This window comes from Linepithema humile, chromosome 4 (genome assembly GCF_040581485.1).
Source record: "Linepithema humile isolate Giens D197 chromosome 4, Lhum_UNIL_v1.0, whole genome shotgun sequence".
In the NCBI taxonomy this organism is placed as follows: Eukaryota; Metazoa; Arthropoda; class Insecta; order Hymenoptera; family Formicidae; genus Linepithema; species Linepithema humile.
The window spans coordinates 30,400,814-30,427,395 of NC_090131.1; the positions used below are offsets into that span (position 1 = coordinate 30,400,814).

At 39.5% G+C, this 26,582-nt stretch overlaps 3 protein-coding genes across 9 annotated transcripts in view; 2 read left to right on the plus strand and 1 right to left on the minus strand.

Annotated features, from left to right (window-relative positions):
• The window catches only part of LOC105671082 (uncharacterized), a 28,947-nt gene extending 26,207 nt beyond the window's left edge, over positions 1 to 2,740 (plus strand). For all 3 annotated transcript variants that reach the window (XM_067352896.1, XM_012364960.2, XM_067352895.1), the window contains exon 9: positions 468 to 2,740. The gene's annotated coding sequence lies outside the window, so the exon portion shown is untranslated. The remainder of the gene's footprint in view (positions 1 to 467) is intronic.
• A 176-nt stretch (positions 2,741 to 2,916) lies between these two features.
• On the minus strand, positions 2,917 to 6,759 carry Cog7 (conserved oligomeric Golgi complex subunit 7). The gene is made up of 10 exons (XM_012364963.2): positions 6,618 to 6,759; positions 6,256 to 6,345; positions 5,506 to 5,691; positions 5,302 to 5,433; positions 5,016 to 5,199; positions 4,746 to 4,939; positions 4,189 to 4,680; positions 3,799 to 4,093; positions 3,277 to 3,735; positions 2,917 to 3,205 (listed from the first exon to the last, which is right to left on the minus strand). Exons 1-10 carry the CDS (start codon positions 6,618 to 6,620, stop codon positions 3,033 to 3,035), a joined length of 2,208 nt encoding a protein of 735 aa, XP_012220386.1. The 5' UTR covers positions 6,621 to 6,759; the 3' UTR covers positions 2,917 to 3,032.
• Positions 6,024 to 26,582, plus strand: part of LOC105671131 (broad-complex core protein isoforms 1/2/3/4/5) — a 111,403-nt gene continuing 90,844 nt past the window's right edge. For 2 of the 5 annotated variants that reach the window (XM_067352908.1, XM_012365052.2), the window contains exon 1: positions 13,276 to 14,906. The gene's annotated coding sequence lies outside the window, so the exon portion shown is untranslated. Of the gene's footprint in view, positions 6,364 to 7,097; positions 7,241 to 7,494; positions 8,023 to 9,181; positions 9,446 to 13,275; positions 14,907 to 21,468; positions 21,488 to 26,582 lie in introns of those variants that run through there. The other 3 variants (XM_067352907.1, XM_067352905.1, XM_012365057.2) reach the window with 3 other exon arrangements.

The following is a 26,582-nucleotide window of genomic DNA, read 5'->3' on the forward strand; positions in this document are numbered from 1 at the left end:
TATGAATCGTAGTTTCTGAGTGTCTTGTTAATTCACAATTATTAATTCACAATTAACTCCAATTTCTTTAGTGATAACATAAAACATTAGCCTTTAACTGTATATTCCTGCATGATATTTATTTTAACATATCATAATGCAATTAATCTATCATTTTTATGAATTATAGAAACCAATAATTCCCGCTTGTTCAAAATCAGAAAATTCCAGCTTTAATACTTAACTATTTTACAATCGGTTTACAATATAACGATCCATATATATTTATATATATAGATAAAATTTTTTTATTTTTTTTTAATGTGTTCTACCCGTTGTTTTTTCACGAAACTACTGACTAAAATTTCACTAAAATGTGAAAACAAAAATGGTAAAAGGGATTGACAATATACCATCTGAATTCTAGACAGATACACACATAGTAAAAAAATTATAAGATAATAACATTATATTTTTGCACATTTCAGATTACGAGTTTCGCTACCCTGCCTCGCAGTAAGAAGATCAGTAAGAAGAAGGTGGCATGAAACCTACCAGCTGCTGACCACATTAGAGAAGATTATAATGATTCTTTCTAATTTTTTCTAATGGAAGCAGAATATCTCCATCGGTGTGCGAATCTAATTTTGCACAAACCAGGTATACTATTGGTCAGCAGCGAATATCAGTTAGGGCGATACATGCAATGTATACAATTTAACATCTCTAGCACCTCCTCCCTGTCCAGTATTTCTTAATTTAGCTTTTTGTCCATCAATTTTATTTATTGATTATTAGTTTTATTACTCGGAAAAAAAATTGTCTTTTCTAGATACACGCGGAAATGAGAGGAAGGGAGGGAAAAACGTTCCGACAGCTTTTTTCATTTTTTAGGGAAACAAAAATAATAATATTTATATCGAACTCCGATCACGCCGGGTCAGGTTACACCGTTGTTCACAATCATCCCGAAATGTGTTAGACATTCAGTATTTTCCCCCGTGTATACCTTAAAACTCTCTCGAGAGTTCAGTCTAGCTTTTATATGCTAACGTTTGGTAGTGCTGTTGTAGTAGGGAGGACTTGATACATATTGCACGCAGTATATCTGCTTTAAGAATAAGCTTTGATTATATGTAATAAAACTTTGCCATACTTGCGATGTAGTCGAGTGACGTAGAATAATTCGTTAACGGAATCAACGAAACGCTGATTCCCGGCAAGACGACACGGGGCGATCGTCGCGAACAATAAAGGAGTCTCTCAACCCGGCGACTGTAAAACTACATAGAATGACTTTGATATTGCGAAACGTAATCGAACAAATTAAGTCTAGTCAGCAGAAAAAAAAAAAGATTAGTAGGAACTCAAGCCATATTGAATAGTGCCACGCGATTATTCGTATTCCCCTTTTCGTTACCATAGTAATTGTTTAATGAACTGTGTTTGACGATTGTATATGCGTCGCAGAATATTGTGTGAACTTAATTAAATGGCTATTCTCCTTCGCGAGACCTGAAGTTTAAGAAATTGCGCAGGTTTCTTGAAAACTTTAGAAAATGATCAATAATCCCGCTTAAGGACCAACGATTTGTCTATTGTCTTGTGACAAATTGTTAGGCATATTGTTAACATTTTACGAAGTTAGTTTTGTTGTTGCACACTTCGAGGGCAAGATACCAATGTACACTTTGATAGAGCGAGCGTTCTATGACACTGGCTGTATTCTTAACTTTATATCAGTTTTTATTGCACTTATAATTCAGGATATATTTTATCTTATTATTCGAGCACAAAGACGTCGAACTCTACTTACTTCAACTAAAACTTTTAATTATATTGTTATTATTACATTTTGTAGGATGTTCTTTCACTACAGAAATGTAAGTACGCTCGTGGAAGACTTACGCACAAGTGTCATAATTATTTTGAATTAATCGTATATGTTAACAAATTCGTATATATAGTTTATCGTGCTGTACTTTAACGTTCATTGTCTATCTTAAGTAAAATTAACGTATTGCGTAATTAACGTAAATTAGAAAAGAGAAATACGCGGGACGCGGCGTATGTCAGTTAAACGTTCGATGAGTGAAATACTCAATTTGTTACTCGATTAACGATTGTTGATTTGACGTGTATACGTTCTACACGAAGTTCACGATACAATCGAGAAAGAAAAATGTAGCAAATGCTTTTGATTCTCTTCGCGGTGTATGCATAAATCGTACAAATGGATTCTTATGACAAATCTGTGTTAAATAGATTTGTTTATTTAATTCAAATAACACATAATTCACCCAGAATTGAAATACATACGCATTTGCTGCATTTTATCTACATCTAACGCGACTCGTTGAAAGACGTTAATACGTACTCGTCTCGGACTTTATATATGCGAGCATATGTGATAAGAGAGTGAGTGTGAGAGTTGAAGAAAATGCTCAACTGAATCTCTATTGGTATTAAAAAAGCGGTCGGTTTCCTAGATCTTATATATATATATATATATCTTGTTCTTTGTAAGTATTTACGCCTCCGACGCATAAACTGTGTCCCGAGCTATTGTGGTGCTGCGATCTTTATAATTTGTTTTATAGTTGTGTATCTCGACAGCGTAAAAAAAGAAGCAGAATGAAGGATACATTTAAAACGAAGTTACTCTGAGTCTCGGATAAATTATTAAAGATGTGAAATGAGATCTGGTTAACAGTATTTCAGTGCAAACATAGTATAACGAATAAATGACATTACAGTATAATCCTTGGTGAGTGTCCGCACTTGTCCTGATCAGAAAATATATTTATGACATTCTTAAGTTTGATCTAAAATTTTATATCCTATAAAATTCAAGTTTTTCAAGAATCTTTCCATTCATAAAACAGAAAGAAGGTGAAGACGTCTTATAAACGTATGTCGAATAAAAAGATGAAAAAGTTTATGTTCATATATATTACATAATTTTACTTTTTACAATATAGAAAAATTCTGGATATCGCTTAAATGCTGCATGAAATTGATTGGCCAAAGATATATTAAAGACGGATTTAACATCAGCCGGAAGACGTAATATTGCGCATTTGTCTGACAGCAGCCACGACACGGGCATTGCATCCTGAGCTACCGCTCTGATAATCCTCCGGCTGTAATCTCAGTAATAATGACATGTGTTGCAGATTCTCCGATAAACACAGACCGAGCTCCTCCAACACATTACCGAGATAGTCTGCAACACACATAACTCAATTATTTTTTTTACCGCCTCTTTGGAAATTGCAAAATTAAAGAGAGACTTACCAATATCAGTTGCGAGCTGCTTACAAGCAACAGAGTTAAGTTGACAAATGCCCAAGGTCTGATCTTGGAACATTTGGCACGTTCCTCGAGCAACGATGTCCAAGAGGATACCTGTAAATCCGGATTCCGTCGATCCTTGAGCGTACTGTGGATCGGCTGCCTTGAGCGCTTGCGTTAAACTCGGATTATCTCTCAACAAAAACGGCTCCAAGTGCTGCGGCAATGTCATTAGATACTGTCCGACTTGCGTAATATACTCTTGAGGAGCAAAGCTGTAATCGGGCAGATCTAAACTCAGATTCGACATTTTGTTGGTCTCTAATGACCAGGCCGGTGCTTTTTGCACCAGTAATAGTTGAGAGAATATCGGAGCAAAAATGACTTCGTACGTCGTGCGATGCAAATCAGAACAGAGTTTCTGAATAGATTTTATGATCAAATCGAGAATTGTCTTGTCCTCTGCAAAAGAGAAGAAAATTTAGTGACTTGTGTTTATTCTATAATATTACGTACATGCCATACCTCTTTGGAAAGATGCAACAAGATTTTCCAGATCAACACATCCCGATGCAGTTAGCAATAACTTTTTATACTGGCAAAAAACGCTTTCATTTGTACTTTGCAATTTGTTATTAGCTTCTGTGATATCGATCACGAGTGACTTTTCGAATTGTTGTACTTGATGCAAAAGATCACCTATAGTTTGCATCAATGTGAGACACATTTGAAACAAATTCCAATCTTCTTGTTTCACTTTTTTGCGGTCGAGTTGTCTCAGATCTTGCTGATATTTTTCGAGATATTTGTTGAAATAAATCTACAGACATTAAAATTATCAATATAATTTATATATAATGTAATTTATATATATCGACTGCATTCATGCGAGAAAAATTATTAGTTTAAACATACGTTTAATGATTTTAGTAAACCGGGATATCCACAACCTTCTGTAAAAAGCTTACAACGCTTATTGGCTTCGTTAGCATAGCCCATAATTCTCGAAATGCTAAGAGAAAGAGAATTAATAGTATCGCTTAAGTCGTCATGCGAACGATCCAAGAATTGCAGTTGCTGTTCCAATTGTGCGGTCTCAAATGTATTATATTTTGCGACATAAGGAACGTAAGGAGCATATATAGCTTGCGCTAACGAGAGTAACTTTTCGTTTTGCAATTTTCCGCGAAGCGACGTTTCGATAGCGCCGCTCAAGTTGACGGCAAAATGCCTCGTCATCTGCTTCAGTTCGAGCAGTATAGATAATTGTACGGCGTTCGAATGTTGTTTCAAAACAGCCTCTATACATTCCAAAATGCCAGGATCTAGACTCCTCAAAAGGTCAGCATAAACTTCGATGAGGATATCTATCGAAGTATTGGGAAATACTTGATGGCACCATTTCACCTTTAATACGAACAAGTATAAGAATACTCGATAAAGAAATAATATTCTAAACTGGAAAAACGTACCTGTTCGTGCCAAGAAGACAACAGTTTATCATAATATGTATGTAGCCAATAGGTAACATTTTCATCCTGCGCTAATTCAATAGTGCGTCTCCATTCTTGCCCCAAAGAAACTTTTAAACAATTGTGATAATATTTGAGAAGTTGCGGTAGACGTTCCATTTTGCTAAAAATGTCCACGTAAATTTTGGATTGCTCTAAACACAAGATAGCATTGATTAATTAAATGTTCTGAAAAAAGCATTAAATTAATTCAAACTTCACAGGTTTTACCTAGATTAGCAGCAGTAAAAGCTTGAACCAATCGTGGACTAGCCATTGCCTCGAGACGATTTTTCAAGCCTTCCAACTGAAGCTTTTTATCCTCGTAATCAACAACGTTGGCGAGCATAGCTAAAGATTTTTGCATGCTAAACAATTTATTAGATATAGCTTCTATATCACCAGATTCAAATACCTATTTTGATAAGAGAAATATTACACATCAAATATCTATTTTATCAAGAAAAATTACATAATTTTTTATGACATATTTTATTTTAAAAAAATTTTTACATACCTCTTCCACATCATTTGCTAACACTGTCCAATTATCAGCCTCGTGTAATCCTTGTTTAGCAGTTTGTAACTCAGTTTTTATCCTGTCAATTTTCTCCAGCATTGCCATAGAGGAGGCTGTATCTTTTTCGACCTATTTCCAATTTTTTTTTTAATTAATACTATGTACGTAAAGAATTATAATTAATTAAATAAATGTAACAACCTTGGCAATTTCTTGCTTGACAGCAACCATTTTCTCTCTCAGTGCTAAAGTTTCTTGTTGCAGCAATTGAGTGTCTCTTAATATTCTCGGTAAACTAGAAAGAACTGATTGACTATTTTCTTCCAAGGCACCATTAACTTGTTGTACATACAATTGCAACTTCATAACTAGTGATGAAACAAAAGCCTGTAATTTAAATTTTTAACATTTGTTTGGATCCTCTTCTACATATATATGATAAAATTAATAAATTAACAATACAGAACAAGATAAACGTCAAAAGAATTGTTTATATTATTATATAATTACTTATTAAATTTATTTATTTTCTTATGTCATTGATACAAATCCATTGAATCCACAATAATATTAATACTAAAATATTAAAACTCATGTTATGAAAAAGATAATAATTTATTATTCATATATGTAAAAAAACATATCTGCATAATTCATAAAATATGTATGAAAAAATATGCATGATGCTATATAAGCACAAAAATGTTTATTACTTGTCGATAATATTTTGATGTACGAAACGCGTGAGCTCGAATATCGTCTTCTGATCACCAATGCTTTTGTCTAACGCACCGTAAAAAAATTATTTTTTAAACAGCTAGCTAGTGTCATTGACCGCCGTCGCATAGAAGCAGTCAGTTTGACAGCCGACGGCCGACGGGCATTATGGGGCATTGCAACAAACGCGACTCAAATTCGAAAATCATGTCAACACGACTGAGTACGACTTACATCTTTGTTTTCCTGCGCCTCGGCGGACTTGAAGGTCCGGTTGATCCATTCTTTCACGTCGAAGTTATCTTCGGAGAACGCGGAGACGTCCTGAAACGACAGTTTGAGGTTAGAAACATTTGTTTGTCACTTCTGCCGTCGGCCTCTCTTTCCCTGACATCGCCGTCTGTTATTTTCGTCATCGCGATATTTTCCAACCGCAAAGAGCGAACCGGACAGTTCGATAATAATAACCGCATTTCCGCGAAAAATCTATCGATCGCAACCATAAGCTTGTGCGTCATAGCGAGCGAGTCGAGAAAGAAAAAAAAAAAAGAGGAATAGCACAGAACCAACGCCACTCCGTCGTCGCGCTCGCTTACCATGGTAGAGGGAGAATCGCGTTCCCCGGTCGGTGTTCCGTCAGCACCTCGCTGTCGTCGGAAGTTGTACGCGTTTCGAGGAGGCGATCCTTCACATGCACTCCGTGGTGCACCACGTCAGCCTTTATTTTTTCCTCGTTCGATCGTTCGCGTCGTTATCGTCCGCCGCCACTGTTGCCGTCGCTGCCGCCGCCGCCGCCGTCGTCGTCGAGTGGCGCGCGGCACGAAGAGTCGTCACGTAGGAAGCGCGGGCCTCGCTTGCCATCGCGGTCATCTCTCTGTGTAGCGTCGCGTCGAAATCCCGTGATTTCCCCGACGTTCGTTCGACGGTACGCATATTCGTCGTTAACGTCCGTGCGTGCTCGCGTGTGCGCGTTCGTCGCTGTCGAGAGAGGGAAAGAGGCAATAAATTTCACGCGATGGATCGATCGCGTGGTGCATCCTGCCACAACAGACGACGACGACGAGGAGGAGGATGAGGAAGTCGATTGCAGCACAGCGGGGCGTCGCTTTCTAGGTTAAACGCGTCCACAACTTTTTACCATCGTGCAACCCGACGATCGGCGGGCCTCCGTGTTGTCGTGCGCGGTGCGTCACGGAAAATGCGTCGGGCAGTTTTAATAGTAAGCGAGAAAGACACAAAGAAAGAGAGAGAAAGAGAATGTGTATTGTATGTGTGGATGAGTATAGATGAGAGAGAGAGAGAAAATTCGAAAAAGGAAGGATGAAAGAGATGCGTGTGGTATGTATCGTGCGAGTGAAACAGAATCGAGAGAGAGAGAAGGACGGAGAAAAAGGAAGTGAACGACGAGGCGATGAAACGACACCATCCTTAGCGGTATTTATGATAAAGTAACTTGTGTGTTTTGGATTCCAGACGCCCGTGCCGTTCGCACGTCGAATAAGAGGCCCCTCGTTGGACATGGCCACCGTTATCACCACCGCCCGCTCCGTGTCTTATTTGTGAACCTGCGTCTCCAACTGCCACAAGGCACATTTTTACTCTATGGCCAAGCTGCTTACCGCTCCGCAGTTGGTGCGTAACAAGGCGGTGTAAAAAAGACCGCGGGAGAGAGAGAAAAAGAAAAAGAAGAGAGGGAATGGAAAGCGGCACGTTATCGGCTGTTTCCGAGCCCTTTGTCGGTTGCCACGCCTTCAAAACTGCGTTTGCGCCACGGTATTTGCGCAACAGTTGGAAGTTGGAATTTTGCCTCCCGGAAAATCACCCCCGCACGCGGCCCAAATAAGGAAGGGAGAGCCCGACGCTATCTTTCCATCGTCGCAGACGAAAATCCAGGAGCAGCCCATTAGCTGGCTAGCCGGCGCTAACCCACCTCGCCCTTTCGCTTGCAAGAGAGCCGCCCGTCTACAGTCTGTGAATCGTGCGCACACATGGCCGATTGCCGTACGTTACATGCACTTATACTAGATGTCCTGAAGACGCGCGCTTCCTTAACGGCTAAGAAGCAAAATCTCCTTTTGGCGAGATTATTGCACTAGTATGTGTGAAAAATTAATCAGAATCAGTTGCAGAATTAGACTCGAAAATTGATACTTATAAAATTGTTAATTTTTAAAGAACTCTGATTAAAAGTGAAATAATTAAAGACTCAGAATTTATTAAAATTAAAGAGAGGTTTATTAAGATTAAAGAGAGGAAGTACGCAGTTAGCGGGACATCTCGTATACCGCGTCATATATTTGTATTATTTCATACGCTAAATTTAACAGCTGACCCGATCAGTTAAGCTTTAAAGAAGATACAGTTGCGTGACGATGCTCTTTCCTTTTATTTTTCGCGTGGAATTGTGGTAGAATGTATTCGACACACTTTTTCCGTCTTTCTGAAAATTCAACAGTCATTAATTGATAAGTGAAAAAATTCAATTTTATCGTATAAAATATCTCACGTTGAAGCATCGTCCTACGCAACGCGCTTTACGCTATACACCGCAAGGTGCATTCGATTCATCCAAAAATCCCAATTTATACATTGTTAAACGACGCCTTTTACCAAATTATGCGAAGTCACTTCCTCTCGAGGAGCGATCTGGCCTATTATTATGCATCAATATACCGATTCGACACATAGTGAATAAAATTGTAAGAATTTTTTTTTCCAACCCATATTCTAATCTGGCATTATAAATTAATGATCGGCTTGCCACTCCGGTCTTTATTTGGCGCATTGCGTCGGCGTCGTCGACATAAATCGACATGCTCGAGACGATAGATAGTAAGAATTCATGGAAAAAAAATTGCCTGCAAGAAAGGCAGCCCTTTTCTCCTCCTATCCTATCACGGAACTACCGTTTTCTACTTCATACGAACTCGGATATTTAATGGACATTCTCGAATGTTCCTTGGATATCTCGTATAGCGCGGATATATATATACATATACTTAGCGAAAATTTTTCAAGTTCCGAGTATCCAGATTTCCGAATATTTATTTTGCATTTTCTCCTCCGTTCATCGGGTTGTGAGAGACCCGACAATTCCGCCGCTTCTCTTTCGTCGTCGCGCCGATTCGACAATCCGATCGAAGCGCTAGCATTTTTCCAGAGCGGCGGAATCGCGGAGTCGCCACCCCGATCGGAGCTGTTCTCCGCTGGGCCTCGCGCACGGCCATGTAGTGCACAACACACTCGGGGCCTGTTGGGAGAAGGGCAAAAGGAGAAGCATCAACAGCGGCCTTGAAGTTGAGCAGCAGCCAATCCCAAGCCCACGTTCGCTGTAGGAGGTGGCGCGGGATTGGCTGAACGTTCTCCACGATACCGAGTGCGACTTCCGGACGCTTCCGGTCGAGACCACAGGCCGATTCCCTTGGTGAGTTTAGCGTACAGGTAACGCCGATTCTTCTCTATTTCTTCTTCTTTTTCCTCCTCTTCTACTATTACTTGTTTTTCGCCTCTCTCGCAAGCACTGTTCTCCCAGCACTCTGTACGAGCAGCAGCAGCAGCATCCGAGAATTGCAAGTAGGTGCCAAAGCGTGATTACGAGTCAATTTTCCAAAAATCTAACACCGCCAATTGACAGTTGAAAGCAGCGAAATTGCGGTGAGTTCGATCAATGCTACAGATACAGAAAAATCATATTTGGCTATCGCGTTCACGCTGTCATAAAATTTATGATCGATTTCGCAAACGTTATTTTTACCATAATTTAACCGATTCTTTGTTAGTTTGTTAGTTGAAAGAAAAGGGAATCGATGAAACTAAAGTTAAGATAGCGAAACCGATCACTTAAATCATTTTCGCGTATCTGTAGCATCAACATCCGAACTCTGAGAAATTTTGATTTTTAAGACTACCGTGAATACGTTAACTGCAATCTTCTAAAACTATCAAGCGAAACATTCTCACACGATAGTTCACGATAGTATTGCATATTGCATCTGAATCACGCAAGCAGGTGCTTGAAATTGGTATAATTTCGATATAATTTCAATTTTCAATACTATGGGCGCGCGAAGAAATAGCAAGCAAATAGACATATAATTCGCTTTCGCGCGCCTTTAGTATGAAAATAGTGATCTCAACAAAATTATTCCAATTTTGATTCTTAAAAGTAATTCCGTAAAAAAGAATAATCCGGTAAGAAAAAGACTGATATTTGTTATACGTCTGCATTTAATATAAAACGGGCTCCTGAAAGCAACTCGACGGTGGCTGTACAACACAGGAAATCGATCTCTTGTTTTCTCGTCTATTTTTCTTTTCTTTTTTTTTTTTTTTTTTTTAATATCATCGCACGCACAAAACACCGCTCGACTTGGCGACTTGTACGCTCGGCTCTGTGTTGCGGCACACAGGAAATCGATCTCTTGTCCACTTTTTTTTCTGCTCCCTTTCTTGCGTGCGGAGAAACGCAGCGGTGCCGATTGCAGGGCGATTTTTCGTTGCGATTATGAAACGCTGATGAATCGCTGATTCGCTATTGTCATCTTCCTTTTAATCCATACACACACAAGCACACAATCCAGTCTTCAAATTTTTGTGTCGGCCCCTTTTTCTCGGGGCGGTGCTGCATCAAACATTTTGCGGCTGCGATACGTTACATTTGGTCCAGCCGTATATATGTATATAATACATTTCTTTCTCACCCCGGTCCCTAGCGCACATGAAACCAACGCTTCGGCTAATTTTACTGTTTTTGATTTTACTAAGCTTTTGATTACATTTATCAGTATGAATAAACCCTCAGACAATTACTCAGACATATAGACACCGGGGCGAGTACTTGTGGTTAGGGTGTGCTGCATTGTATGATATATATATATAGATATATATATATATTATATTATCTCTATGCGTTTAATTACCATATATATTATGATATGCTCCCAACTGCACGTAAACTTCATTATCGGCACTCCCTTGCGGAATGAAAGCCTTAGAATATACGCTCTTTGCTAAGTAGTGTCATGCCTTTAATCATGACGACGTGACTTTACGACCGAGAGTATGCTACAGGCACTGTAACTCAATCTCGCTGTATCTGATCGATCGTAAGATGTACCATTCTTACGATTTTCGATCGACTCGAGAGAAGTGAAACCGGTATATTTCGTCGAGTTAATGTTTCGTTATTATAGATATGCGAAAACACATCCGTTCTCGTCATGAATAAAAAACGTCAAAATCATTTGCGCATTTTCTATAATATCGAAACTTAAACTGATTGGCGTTCTACCGGTTTCGATCGTCGATTAAAAATGACTTTGGTTCGAAAGCCTAAGAGAAAATCGTATCTAGTAAACCTTTGAAGGAAGAAAACACTCGTCAGGAATCGCGCAAATTCTCTCTCATACTTCTGAGAGACAATCGTTAAATTTTGATCTGATATTCTTTAATAAGGTAAAAATTTTGGAAAGCTGTGTAAGGAATGAAACGAATAATTTTTCTTTTAATCGTGTTCGTGATCACGGCTTCTACAATGCGGATTAGCAGAAACTGTGCAGTTCATTTTTCTCTTTGTTCTTCCATTTTATCCTTCTAAGCCAGTTCTCTTAGTAAAAGAGAAAACGCGACTTTTGCAAACATCGACGAGAATACGTCAAAGCAGAATTTCTTATTGCATGTTAACAATCATTGATAAATAATCTCCTCTTGATAACTTGATATTTTAGGAGCTATATTTAAAGCGCAAACTATATTTAAAAAACTGCATATTAAACTAATACTGTTATACAGGAAAGAATAGCAAAATTTTATTATTTATTACAATAGTATTAAAACCATTTAATACAATTTCATTAATGTAATCGGGGACTGTAATTTTAGCGCAATAATTCAATTGTCGGTTCGTACCTTCTTGTGCAATTATAAAAGATCTTGGAAACTATTTTTTTATCACGATAAAAATCACGGCAGAGGTAAAATCTGACAATTCTCGAAAATCGAACCGTGATCCCAGAGCTTCGCTTTTCTTGACCCGCAAGATCTCGCTAATGATCAGCGAATCAAGAATTATTGCTTTGTAGCGTCGATTCTAAAACGCGTGCTAAAAAGAGCATCGGGCCTGAAGTAGAAAGGTGAAAGCGTACGCGAATCGAACAATCGAACAGAATCCGGTCGCGATATCTTTCCGTGGCCCGATTGCACCGACAGTCTCGATCGGTTAACTATGCCTGGTAATTCCACATTTCTACATCATAATTGTAAACCCGGCGAACGGGATGTCTCATTAGTAATGTGACGAACTTTAGAGGAATGCTCCGTGACGAATTTGGAGTCATCCGTATCTAAAACGAGAGCGATTCTAATTTGGTCGCGAAGCGTTATTCTGAAATTTCCAGCTTCGGTTTTCGATATTCTCTGTCGCGGTGTTCAACCTTGAAATTAAATTCCCGCTAAAATCCATTTGAGATTGACCGTACAGAGCAATGTTGCGTTATTCGTTTATATTCTGTTAAAAGCTTAACTAACAATTGCAGCAAGTAATTCTCAAGCGACGTAGCTTTCATGCCACATCTACATTGCTAATGAAAAAAGCGTATAATCGTTCAGAAATAGGCACATTATTACAAAATAACACAGGAGAAGGATATTATCACCGAGGCACGGTTAATGCGGACCGATTTTCGCGCGATTGAGCCCGATCTTCCCATGAGACACATTCTTGACGATCGACTTGGTGTTGGCGTTCCTGCCAATTAAACGATGCCGAGGTGTAGATTATATTGTTCAGTCAAACATGTAAGCCGAAATGTCGTTAACCCGTTTAATTGCCATCCGCGTGTCCGCATGTGCATCGTGTATGCGACGCGCAGAAGGATGGGAAGGAAATGCCGGAGAAGTGAAAGACTCCCCGACCCGCGTGCGTGCGAAAGAGCAAACGAGCGAGCGCGTCTGAATGAATTTATTCGGGAGGCAACGCGAGAAGGCAGAGACTATACCAAGTGCACAGCGCATTTCTGAGAAAATAAACTCTCCCGCGCTCTTCTACAGAGCGCTCCTCGCGCGATTTCCTCCGGCCTCCTCCGAGGCAAGTCCTCTTCCTTGAAACCGATCGGTTTCTTCCTCCCTTCTCTCCCCGCCTTCTCCTACCGACTGTTCGCGACGTTGGATTACGAGAAAAAGAGAGGAAAAGAGACCGAATGCGCGCGATTCGCTTTACGAGAGGATAACGAAAAAAAGGAAAAACGAAAAGAAAAACTGCGGTAGACGCATCGGAGAAGAAGGGAGAAAAAGGAGAAGAGCCGGGGCGAACGAAATATCGAATATTTTCTTTTTTTTTTTTGCTTTGCATCCCCTTCTCTCGCCTCCTCGCACGCGTATATTGATTTTTAGAAATTCCTCGCGAGACGGACGAACGAGCGCGTGAAGCGGGCCGGCCGAAGGAACGGAGAAGCAAAGTAAATCAGAGAGGGAAGAAGCGACGCGCGAACCACCCACGGCCGCCTTAGGGCGAACGAGCGAAACAGGAAGAGAGACTATCCTTGATGCCTTGAGAGCGAATCTACATAACTCGTGAGAACGCATTGAGGTAGATAGAAAAAGATCGGCAATCGCGGTTACTCTTTATTCGCCAATTCTCCAAGTTCTCGATAAGAGAGACGAGTATCGTGTCGTTCGCGTCACGATGCGTTTGCGATTGCGTTACATCGCGCAAGGGTTCGTCGCGTCGAATGTAATTCGCCGCCGGCCGAGCAAAAGTGGCGCATGCGACACGAGATCCGCATTTAAGCCATTAATTTTAATAATGGGGAAAATGCTCGACCGCGTTAGGCCTAACCGAGCTAGACGGCCCTGCTTTCGCGGTCGAAAGCAATCGGAGGTAGTCGAAGTTGTCCGTGCGCATGGACGTTGCGATGAGGGGGGGGGACATTATGTTTCTCCTATCCCTTCCGCGCCGTCTTCCCCCACTCAGTCGCAGCCGAGCCGTCGTCTCTTTTGCGCGTGTGGTCGCTTCCTCCTCCATCGGCGTACGTCTTCTCTGTCTCACTCGCACCCTCTCCTGCTGTCTCGCACGCGTCTCTCTCGCACATGTTTTAGTTCGTCCCGCTCGTTCTCTTAACGTCAAACCACTTAGGGCTGCAGACCTCGCCAGTCGATCTTTCCTAGTAGCGGCATTCCGGCATTTTCCACCTGATCGCGCGCGCGGGCAGTCGGACAAACGCCATTTTGATCGTCGTGTTACGTCGAATCGTCGTCGCCGTCACCGTCATCGTCCACTCACGCGTCGAGAGAGTGAGAGAGGAGTCTCGTGCGTGAAACACACCGAGTAACATTCGCATGTGTCGTACCGCGCGCGTCGCCTTTGTAACATCTGACTGTTGCTCCGAAAAACAATATACGCACCCGTACGTGCTGCGCACCAAACCGTGAACCGCGCGTTGTTGGTGCGGTGTCGGTTTGATTTTTTTTATTTCGTTCGTACGTTTGTTTGCCGTTCAACCGCGCCGGAAAGAGTGCGAGAGAGAGAGAGAGAGAGAGAAAAAGCGAGAGAGTGAGAGAGAAAGAGAGAAAGAGGGAGAGAAAACGAGCGTGTGAGAAAAAGAGAGTACACTGCCCTCGTGCATTAGACGAAGAGGGGGTGACCAGAACGGAAAAGGACGCCGGGTGTTGTTTTTCCGTCGCACGGACACAACGAGAGACGAGTCGCGCGCGCGGAGCGAAGTGGAGAGAGAGTGCGTGACCCCGCGCGTGTGTGTGCCATCGCCGCCGACGTCGTTCCACGCTTTTCTGCTATAACGTTCTCTTGTCGCCTGGTACGACCTACGTCGACGTTTTCACCGGAGAATACGACAGGACGCGACAGATCTGGTTAAACACCACTGAAAAGAGTGAGTACATAACGCAAATCTACGCAATTCGGTATCGCGTTTCGCCCCCTCGTCTCTTTCTCCGCGCGCGACGCACACTCGCTCGTTCATTGTCGTTAAATCTTGTTTTTTTCCGCCTGCATGGTATCGGCTTGCCGTGTTTGGCCGACGTCTGTCTCTCCTTTTTTTCTTTTCATTCTCTCTTATCCCTCCCTTTTCTTACTGTCATTCTTAAAGTCTCTCTCGTTCCCTACATTTATTTCTTTCCGCCGCCCATTTCATATCTGCCCTTAGGTTGTTTCTACTTCCTCAGTCGGTCGTGTGTGTGTGTGTGTGTGTGTGTGTATGGTGTAAGTGAGATCCTTAAATTCATCAGCGCGCTGTACTGCCCATTATGTTGACAATGAAAGACAACAATAAAGCAAAGTAGATTGACGACAGCGGTGGTCGCCACCGCCGCTGCCGCCACGGTTTGCCGTCGCTGCTTGTCAAGCGCGTCCGACCTCCCGCCGTTTCGTCTTCATTGACGCGCTCTCTCGCGTGTTGTTTATCCGTTTCTGCGTAATTCGTGCGTGCGTGCGGCGGTGGGGACAGGGACGTGGCGAAGAGGGGGGTGCGCGGATGAGCGAGTGAATGCAGAGTGGGGACGTGCGCCAAGAGAAAAATAATACGGGTCAGAACGTAACGCAGCACGGTGCCCTCGCAGCACTAAGCGAGTGCTGCTAGTCGGTGTGTATGTAGTATATGAATGGATGTGTGTTTGTATGCCTGTATATGCGCGTGAGGCAGTTCTTGCGCTTCTTTTCGGAGCCGATCCCCGCAAAGCCTTCTTCGCGGAAGATAGCCGAACGGGAGAACGGCGAAAACTTCTTTTTCGCGTGTGACTTTTGCAATTCCTACTGCAGTATAGTAATTTCCGTTGCGTTCTTAAAGCTGGTTCTTTATCGTGGGAAACATACCATATCATATTGTGCAACTGTTTTGCTCCGAAATGAATCCGGGAGAAACTGTTTCCTTCCCACGTAACGATTTGGCACAAAATCGGCTTAATGACTTTAACTACTATCATAATTTATTGCTTCGAAACTTCAGAAAGTAACGTGCGAATATAGAAGTGCGATATTAATTATGCATATATAGAAAATGCGAGTATGCACACAGCGCGAGCGATACCGCGATTCTTTTTTCTACACGCGATAATAAACATTTAGTGATATATGTTAATAATATTCGATGCGATTCATAATGGATCGCATCTCACGATCAAAATCTATCTTTGAAGGAATCCAATCTTTTGAAACATTTAACAATTAAAAATCATTACCATCCAAAGTAGTTTTTACATCTGTCTACGCTCACAATTTAAATATCTGATTAACGATTCGCAGCTCACTTATTGTGATCTGCAATATATAACAAATTCGGAGTCAGTAGTATATTCGCGTCGCAAATGTGTCGCGTTCAATTCAATATTTCCTCACTGTTTATATCGAAACTCCGATCTCGAAAAGGACAGCTGTTAGAATTGGTTAACCGAGAGGGCAACGGCGACCCTTAGGGTCGATTGCACAGTACACGCTAGTGACGCTACTCGTCGACGTTAATCGTCGTCGGTTGAATTTTTCTGGCCTATTTATATCACAGTTAAATCCATGACGTAAAAGAGGTGCATATATGATGCTTTTAAAGTTCAAATATAACAAAATATAATAAGATGCAGGATAAAACAATAGCTAAGCGTATTTGTTTTAAAACAATGTTATCAGTTAACGTGAACAAATACGGAATAGACAGCCAATATTAATAATAAGCCAATAAAAATAATGCATCATTCTTCATTTAAATTCAAATGGAATCTATTTCTGCTAATTCAGTCAACTTTGTAATATGTTAAATATTTAATTAAGATAATATTTAATATTGAGTTTGAAAAAAAATCAATTCATATCCTTTGAAATTTCCGCGTGTGGAAAAGTTGATTCCAAATTCGTTAGTGTCGTAAAATTAAAATTTAATGTCACACAAGTAGGCCATCGCATATTTATTTCTCCTGTATCTTATTTTTATGTTTCGTCTCGTTTCTCTCTAATCAACGCTAGTTGACCACAGACCCTTGTCAGCGTGACCGAGCCTCTCGCTCTCCGGTAATAAGTGATCTAAATTTCTTCGAGCCTTAGAAACCGAAAAACGACTCATCACGTGCGATTTTTCACAGTAGAATATTATTTTGGGAAATGAGTCATTGCGCGGCGTCGCAAATCAAGATTATAACAGAGTGGCTTTTCCATGAAATACGCCACGTAATAAAACTGTGAATATTAGCTCGGCTATTATTTTTATGCGGGGATTTTTGCTTCCGGGAAAAATGACAACAGGCTTGCCTACTTTTTGTCTTGCCGGCGACGCGTAAATTGTACTCATGATAATATTTCATCGTTGCATTGTTTGTCTTCGTCACTCTGGATATCGTCTAGTATTGATCCAAGAATTCCGAATCAGGCGCAATAATATTGCATCATTTTATAATGCGCAGGAAAAAAGATGAAGATCATTTTCTTGCGAAACTGAACAACTTTTTCAACGTTTTTCTCTCTCGTATTTCCTTGTTCGAATAAAACTTTTAAAAAATAAAAATTCGAGAACATTTAACATGAATGTTATTTCTGTATTTTTCGCATTATCTTTATTGATGTGATATCAAAGTCACATTCAATTAGGAAAAATTTTTTTTTACTTTTTTCAGAAAAACTAAATTTTATTTTACCAATCCATGAAATTTTTTACACTGTTGCGACAAGATTTCTTTAGCAGAGATTTGTTCTAACCGCGTGTGATTATCGAAAATTCAATTCACAGCGATTACGTTACAACAAACGACAGTTTGATTAACATAATTTTTTATTGTCATTTACATTCCGCAACATCATTTTAGTGTCGCATCGTAATATGACACGACGATTCCGTGTCAGCACTAAAAATCAATTAAACTGTTTTAAATTGTCAGAGAAAAACTTTCGACCTTTTTCCTGCACGAATTGCGTTATCACATGGACCTTGCGTCACGATTCTCGTTGACGCATCGTGGCTGTAAATTGTAAAACGCTCTAAAAAATACTAGCTACGTGACGTCATCCGCAATCATCTATCTAATACGTGATTTTCTCGACACGCAAATTTCTGTTCTATTTGACATTGCGTCGAATCTGCGGAGTTCTTTTCAAAAAGAAACCTGACGCGATTGATCGGAACATGTTTATTTAGTGTTCAAATTTTTTTCTCAAGAATGCAACATATAATATTATTGCACAATGTCTCGACAAATTAAACTTTAAGGCTCATATTATTATACGACTCGTAAATGATAATGAAAAAACGCACATCTTGATTTTATATTATGGTGTCGTTTTCTTTATTGGAATAATAGGAGATCTTGAATAATATTTTATTTAGGTTCTCTCTCTCTCTCTCACACTCTCTCAAGTACTTTTAAGACAAGTCTTGACTGGATCAATCGAACTATCGATCAGCGACGAAAGAGGTGCCTAAGCACCCTAATAGTCGTCGATAATCGGCAAACAAGCGAGGAATGGACGGTTTCGCATATATCGCTGTAACTCAATTATACCTGCAAGATATAATTGAAAAACCGATTGACTGTAATCGGACACGATTATACTTCGGAACGCTATATCCATTACGCTTTAAATGTTTACACTCCGTTAAGATATCAAACTGCCCTTGTAGAGATATTGCTGCGCTGTTATGGCAAAATGAGCAACGATATGGTAATATCAGATGGTATTATATGAACCGCTCAGTTTAAAAAAGCTGTGTAAATCCTGTTTTGAAAATATCATGAATATTGATGAAATGCGAGTACAAATAATATTTCAATGAATCAATCTTGAATCATCAAAATTGGACATATGTCATTTTAAAAAGAGATCAGTTCGTACAAATAATGAGTCATATATATTTATATTTAGAACAATTTTATTTGTATAATTTTAACAAAAATTTCCGAAACTTTTAGATTTAATTAAACTATGTATTATAATATATAATTTTACAGAAGTTTGTATTAATGTTGATTAAATTTTTACATAATTTGCTTTAATAGCAAACGTAAAATTAATAATAAATTTTGGGAATGTAAAATTATGCAATAACTTTATGTAATTTTTCATTATATAGAAATGACAGACTTTTAAAAATGTGTGATATGATAGCCAGTATCACGTGCGTATGTTCAATTCACAATTTATTCCGGACACGTATCCACCTTCCTTCCTTTTCTACCAGAATATACATTCTGTAATGCAACAGTATTTACGAAATCAATCTAACTGAGCGGTTTGTTGGTCTATTACATGATATGAAATAATCGATTACGATTAGGAAAGATTAAGAAAGCTATGGTCTATTTTAGTTATTCTAGACAAGCGATAACGAAATATTAATATTATGTCCAAAAAAAGAAATTTAGCAAAGAAGCGTACGTGCGAAAAATTTTTCATTACCAATTGTCACTTTATTCGTATCAGTTAAGGGATAAACTACACAGCTTCTGAAGTATCGTAAAACAATAAGAGCAAAGGTCAAGTTGCGCAGCTGTTATGCGTGATAATTAATCTTCGATTAGCGATTCGCCATTCATTTATAGGTCATAGTCCTATCTTACAATATAGTGCTATTATTAATATTTTGTGAATAATTAACTAACAATGATGAATAATTGGTATCACGCCCACATTCGTTGCATTATTAACAGCTTAATATGACAATGGTAACAATAAACGCTAGCGCGGATAATTAATAAAAATCTCAAGGCCAGTCAAGTATAAAGATGATTTTTTTTTTGCTGCCGCTGGGATTTTTCGAACTCGAAAGAAGAGATATACTATCCATGTTGATATTCGAATCGGCGGGCGAGCTCGACGTAGCCGCCAGTTTAGTAAACTCGGTTTTACAGTGCAGTTGATACCTCGTTACGCGTTGCTTGTCCGAGATCAGGGCCGCACACGAGAAGGAGGGGAAGCCGCGCTACTCTGACGCAGTCACGCGGCCGCGAGAGGCATGCCACGCACGGCGCGTCGCGACTGCGCCGGCATATTATGCCGGCTTGTGCTCGTCGCCGAACGGTGCGAACGACCTCGACTCGCCTCGATTCGACTCGCTCGCACATCGGATAGGAGTCGCCGCTTGACACGCTGATAAAGATAACCCTTACGTCCGAGAGCCCCAAATGATCGATATTTATTGTCAATATTTTGACATTGACATTATTCGCGAACGGGTGCGGTGACCGAGATTGCGAGACCTGCAATCGTACATTTTGTGATTATGTTAAATATAGAGTCTGCCCCAGAAACGGTAATCTTTTTATTTAAATTTTGATGAACACGTTGAAGTCGATTCTTCGCGAGGGAAAATTTTATATTTGCCATTAAATATCATGGCGATGGAATCTACAATTGAAAAAAGATTTGAAAAGATATTTTAGCACTATTTGAAACTTGGCTCACGGAAAGATTGATTGTAATTCGACAACTCTTGGCATTCAGCGTATTTACGAAAAAAAAATAAATAAATTCTACATCGATAAAATATTCAGATAGATAAAAATAATAAAGTTAGAGTTGGGTGTAATTTATGTTCAGAATGTATACGTAATATCCAAGAATGGTGACAAGCCATAATAAATATTTATCGTCGGGATTCTCCGCGAAAAATCGAGAACTGTACATTCTGGTTGCTGAAAACTACACAGGGCATTCCTCTGCAAGAACGTTGCACTCTCGGTTGGAACGGGCCGCGCAATATATCGCGATATAACGCTGTTTTGATGCCGTCCATCGTGAATAATGAATGGCGGAGGCGTTCGTGAGGCAGAGACGGAGAGAAAGGAAGAGAGATAGAGCAGCGACGAGAGAGGGATCAATACCGATGATGATCGAGAGTAGCGACATGCCTCAGCAGTGGCTCTAAGTTCCTTAGAGCGGCCATGCTCGGCTTCGTTTTAGAGCAGTTGTGCGGCCGCCGCCCGACGTGTTTTGTCGCGGAAATATTTGCGACTAGGCGTGCGAAACGTTGACATAATATTTATATCGTTTTAACTGTGTTCGCCGTGAGTAGCGGATTAACGATCGTCGGATGACGGATTTGTTTTCTCGCGAGGATAAAAGTCGTGCGAGCGAGTGCATAAAAAGCTGAAGAGAAAACAAAATAAATGTAATAGAGAACTAGAAACGACGTTGTTTACGTTATAGGAGAGAGAAGCTTTCTATATTTAAATTATATATTACTCCAACGGCTGTGTAACAAGGCTGTTACAAGAGAGAAATTCTAAAAAAAAAATCTTGCCTCTAATTCCGTTCTTCTTTATTATGTAAATATTCATTAATTGTATATCTGATACTGATGGAATTTTTATGCTCGCGTATGGTCATGGATATCCGCTAGTTCAGAATTTCATCATTTACAAATCCGCAAGGTCATCGACATTCTTTCGCGAGAACGGGATGACGAAATATTTTTGGAGAGTCTACGCACAAGCAAAACTGCTAAATTCATCAATGATCGCCGGCCGGCATGCTCGATCCGTAAGTTACGTTGTCTCTCTATCATCTCTCGACGAGTGGCGCGGCGGCGATTATTGTTCGGAAGCTGGAAACGTGCTCGCCACGTCGGGCAGGTCAGGGTGTGTCTGATCCCGCGCGTGCCTGGAATAGTAGCCGAGATAAAATCGATCGCGGCGATCGATAATTGGGACACACACGGCGTCGAAGAATTGCGAGAGCGCGCGCGCGCAACGATTCGTTCGGAATAACTTGCGTGACAATGCACGGTTTGACAATTAAGTTCGTCGGCATTTTTTTCTTCTAACCTGATAATGCTGGAAGCACGACAAAGCATGCAGTTAATCTTTTATCTCTCCGTTTACATTTTATATACGCTTCATTCCGATAGTATGTGCAACAATGAACAATGTGCTCAGTAATTGTTTATTTAATGAGCTGTCTCTTGTGTCGAAAATGTCAAGTGACATAAAGAGAATCAATACCAAATTTCTTGTCAAAAAATTCTGCGTGATACAAGCGTTTGTCGAGTTAAAAATAGTTTCTGATTGATATTTTATTCAAAGAGTTTCAAACGTGAAAACATTACTGGAATAAGTGTATAGCTGCAGAAAGATATAGTTTGCATTGATTAATTTGTATAAGAATAAACTGCATATGAATTTGAACAAGTTTCGATTACGAACTTAATTATCATACACGTGGTAGAAATTTAATTGCCGCTGTAACTATTGTCGCTAAATTTCGCAAACGACAGAGATGAGAAAAAGGATTTTCCGGATAAACGGAAGATTTTGTAAATGGAAGATTGTGGATTTATTCATTTATTATCCATGTTTTAACGCGAGGTTCTAATCCTTGTTGCCATTTGAGATAATTGGCGCTGATGTGTACCTTCTAACGTACTGAACTACGTGACGGTACGCGTTGCACGTATTGTTAACTGATCTGGTCTTGGTTCGCGAGTGCGTTTCCATGTTTAATTCCGGCAAATGCGGGACTCAAATCGCTGGGAACACGTCGTCGTCGAGCGGAGATTTTCTCACGCATAACGGATCTGCGCGAGCGCGCATTTGATGTCGACTGCGTAATTAGCAATTGACAATCGTAAAGACACAATTGGTGATAGTTGTTGCTGCACGATTGAAACCTTTTATTTTCTTCACATTAAACAAGAGCGTAAAGGAAAAGTTTTACTTAAATATTAAATACATTTTTTAACACGAAGATATATGATGAATTTTTTATTAAGTGGAATATTTGAAATAAGCTGGCATTCATATGCTATAGTCGAATATGCATTAAATTTCGTTCAAAATTAATTTGGCTCAAAAATCCGTTTTTTGATTCACTTTTTTAGTTTTTCAGTGAAATGTTTTATATATACTAAAAATGTGCCATAAAAAAAATATAAAGTTTATTAACTAAATTTATTACTAACAAAAGATATGTAGGTATATAGCTTTTAGTTTCATAAAATACTTTAATCGATATATTTGGTATCACAATCCTTTTTAGAGTGGAATGTTTTTCAAATCAAGGGATTTTAAACATACAAACGACTGAATTTTTCGAAACAATTTGTCAAGCAATTAATTAGAATTAGTTCATTTTTTTTTTTTTTTTTTTTTTTTTTTTTTTTTTTTATTAAAATATTTGCAATAGATATTTTATTTGTTTCTACATTTAAAAATCCTCATTTTTAATCACGTCGTTACATTTCACACAGAATTAAATCAGGTGCATGCGCTTATGACAATCATATTCGTGATTATTCAGTTTCTGATTTCACAAGAAAATCGCATATTTAAAAATATGATCAGCTATGAAATAAATATCGCCGTGAAACGAACGCAAAGTGACGAAATTTTACACCAAGTAGATCAAATTTCAAAACGCCTAAGAATATAATAAGTTGCAACACGAATTGTCGGCTTTCTCTCCTCCTCCGTGCGCGTCACAAAAAAGCTTAAAATTCCGCGACCACCGGGATACGCCGCAGGCGAAACTGCCTGCCTATGATTAATGCCGGTGGAGGCAAAACTAACGCGCCATTCCGGGTGTTGTAGCATAGTCCGCCTACAGAAAAGCGGAATGAGCGAGCGAGCGAACGAACGAACGAGTGACAAAAAATCGCGACGCGAGATGGAATCGAGAGAAATTCCCGAGGCACGCTCGTTGATTTATTTTACGTGAAAGTTACTGGCGTAATTTCAGAAAGTTTAAGATCGTTACACACCGTTTGTGCCTATGTGTGGACGAGAGACACTCTTATTCTCGATCGCGAGATGTTAGATTAGCAGTTCGCGCGCCGTACGTTTGATCGAACGGGGCTTAAGTAATCCGTGACGCAAACTGAACATAAATATCACTTTGTCGCGCGGCGACTTGATTTCCCAAGCATAAATATTTTTCCAAGAATAACACGATTTTGAAATTATTATATTTGCGATTCGCGAAGTTTGCCGATGCACGTGGCTACTCGATTACAGTTGCCTTCGAACGCTTGCGCGCTACCCGCGTTCCTAAGTATATGCTTGAAACTTTGAACGTGAAACATTAAAAATGGAGCAATTCTTGGAAATGGAGTTATTCTTGCAAATCGATGTAATTCGCAACGAGAAGTCAGTACCTACTCGGTGGTTGTATCCACCAATTATTAAACTCTATATCGATTTTCCGAGTTGTAACCTTCTGGCTGCGAGTTATTGATATTTCGCGGGATCGTTTACATTATTTTTATGTGATCTTCACTCTTTGCGATACGTGAAAAATAATGACGATTAAAATCGTAATACGATCGGTCTGTGTGCCTCTACGGGCATGGAAAAAGCGTAAGCGGTGTATAACCGGTGTAAATTATATCTCCGTGCGACGATGGAATGTCGTTAATTAAAAACGCAAATAGCGGTCGATCGATCTACATGGCGTGAACGACATGGAAGATTAAAGGCCTAACTAAAAACCATATAGCAAAACGACCACATGCGGGATCTCTATATTAGAAATGTGGTTAATTTTGGGGACCTAGAATTGGCAATTAATGAATAATTAATTTAGGTGGAACGAAACGCGATAGAGCGAGAATGATATTTCGAGAATTAAAGGTTTATCTGTATAACTGTGTTCCATTATGATTGATACATCAAGCAATCGTCACGTTAATTAGTGTAATTAGTATACTAATTTGTACAATTAGCAAATTAGTGTGATAATTTGTATGAAACTCTTTTAATATAAATTTCATGGCAGTCATGTTTGTGCTTTTACAGAATTCTTATCGCAAAAACGGAAATTTCAATTTTATTAGAGCAAAGGAAGATAACTGACGCGATATTACGTTATTGAGAAATATTGAACTTTTTTTTTACATTACTCGATATAATTGAAACATAAATTTTTATGTTTTTTAAATCTAAAAAGCAGTATTTGTTTTTCACGTTAAAATGTGTGTTGTACCCGCGCTCCGCTCGTATTCAGCTAACGTTCTCTCATTACCGAGAGAGTAGGAAGATGGTATAACAATTCGTACTAAAGTCAATTAAGAGCTATCTTGCTTCATAAAGGAAACACTATACGTTACCTACTGTTATTAAAAAGAATACATAAATGAAGCAGGCGCTATGGTATTTTTAATGTCATCTGAAGAGCATCTTCGCATACCATCAGTTGTGGGAATAAAGGTCTAGATTATGATTTCGATTACAGTGCTCTTTATACAGAACGACCTAAGAGTATTGTCGCACGGTCGGTGCATGCGAGAATAGAGAAATCTCTCGAATCTTCGCGTCTCTGAACAAAGTTGATTCGCGGATACTAATTGCAACTAATTGCACATGAGCGAAAGATTGTGTGCGTTCCACATGAGTGGAAGATTTACCGTTTCTCAAAGCAGAGATTCCAACGTAAATCCGCGATTATACGGTGCGAGAGATCGCGCGAGCGCACCAATTATTAATAAACGACCTCGAGAACTTTAGTGTAATTAACTAAAACTTAATTCGGTCACGCTTCCGCGCCTGTTCAGATATTTCAGACTAATACAGGATGCCCTAGAAACGACTAAACGTAATTATAATGCTCGAGTTTTTCATGCAATTTTAAAATCGATATTTAATTAAATTTAACTAAAACATTAGTAGCGGCTTATAAACAATTGGAGATGCTGGTCTTATCAACGCAAACTTTCGGAATACATTAAAACGACAAAATCTTCTCGCTTATTCAAATGTAAATGAAATTTATATTGCAGAATTTTAATTCAAGCTTATATAGCAAGATAAATAATGTTGAATAATTAAAAATCGCAAGTTCTGTGATGGTTCTTGAAATTCTTTCCGGGGGAAAAAGACGAGCATGAAGACTTCTCCACGTTAGACTTAAGTTTTCAGCCGCTTTTCGGACGTCTCGTATTCCTCCTGGAATTTTTCATGAAAGTTCTCTTCACCAGAGTTCTTTGTGTTGTGCCGAGCGAATGAAAAAAAATTGATACTTTGTAGAACATCGGAGAAAGAAAGTAACGATTCTATCGTGTAAAATGAGAAAAGGAAAACTCTCTTCTACGTCGTACGTATCGAGCTAAGCTGAACGTTGTTGCCGCCAGATTATCGATCGGCGCAAAGCTTTTTTCCCCCCGATTCGCTATATCTGGCCGGCCTGGAAATTCATTCCATTCGTAGAACGGCTGGCTGGATATCGTTCTAACGGTGCGTTATAGCGTTGAAAACGTTTCAAATGCACCGGAATTATCAGTGATCAACAATACGAAATATGTAGTTTCGCTGTAACGAATAGACTTCCTCAGCGGAAGCTCATTAAATACGACTAATTCTGTTAATTACATTTTCCAACGGAGAATTTCTCGGTCGATTATAAAATTATGTTCAGTGTCGCGTAATTCTAGCGGAGAGTTTGAAAGAGATTGCGAGCCAGAAATAACGCGCCGTTAATATTTCAGCCCTTCAATTGAGAAATCGAGTTTAGTCGAATTAGATGAAATTTTGAAAATCCCATTAAAGTAGATACCGCTGTTTGATTTTAAATTCTCTTTTCTCTGTTCGATTGGAATTCTTTCAAAAATCTATGGTCTATGTATGTTTGTCACTGTACATCTTTTCGT

Excerpts from the sequence above, each read along its gene's own strand:
- Cog7 (XM_012364963.2), bottom strand. Across the intron at positions 5,200-5,301 it reads TAGCAAATGATGTGGAAGAG|GTATTTGAATCTGGTGATAT; the intron begins GTATGTAAAAAT and ends TTATCAAAATAG. Across the intron at positions 4,094-4,188 it reads GTTTACTAAAATCATTAAAC|ATTTATTTCAACAAATATCT; the intron begins GTATGTTTAAAC and ends TAATGTCTGTAG.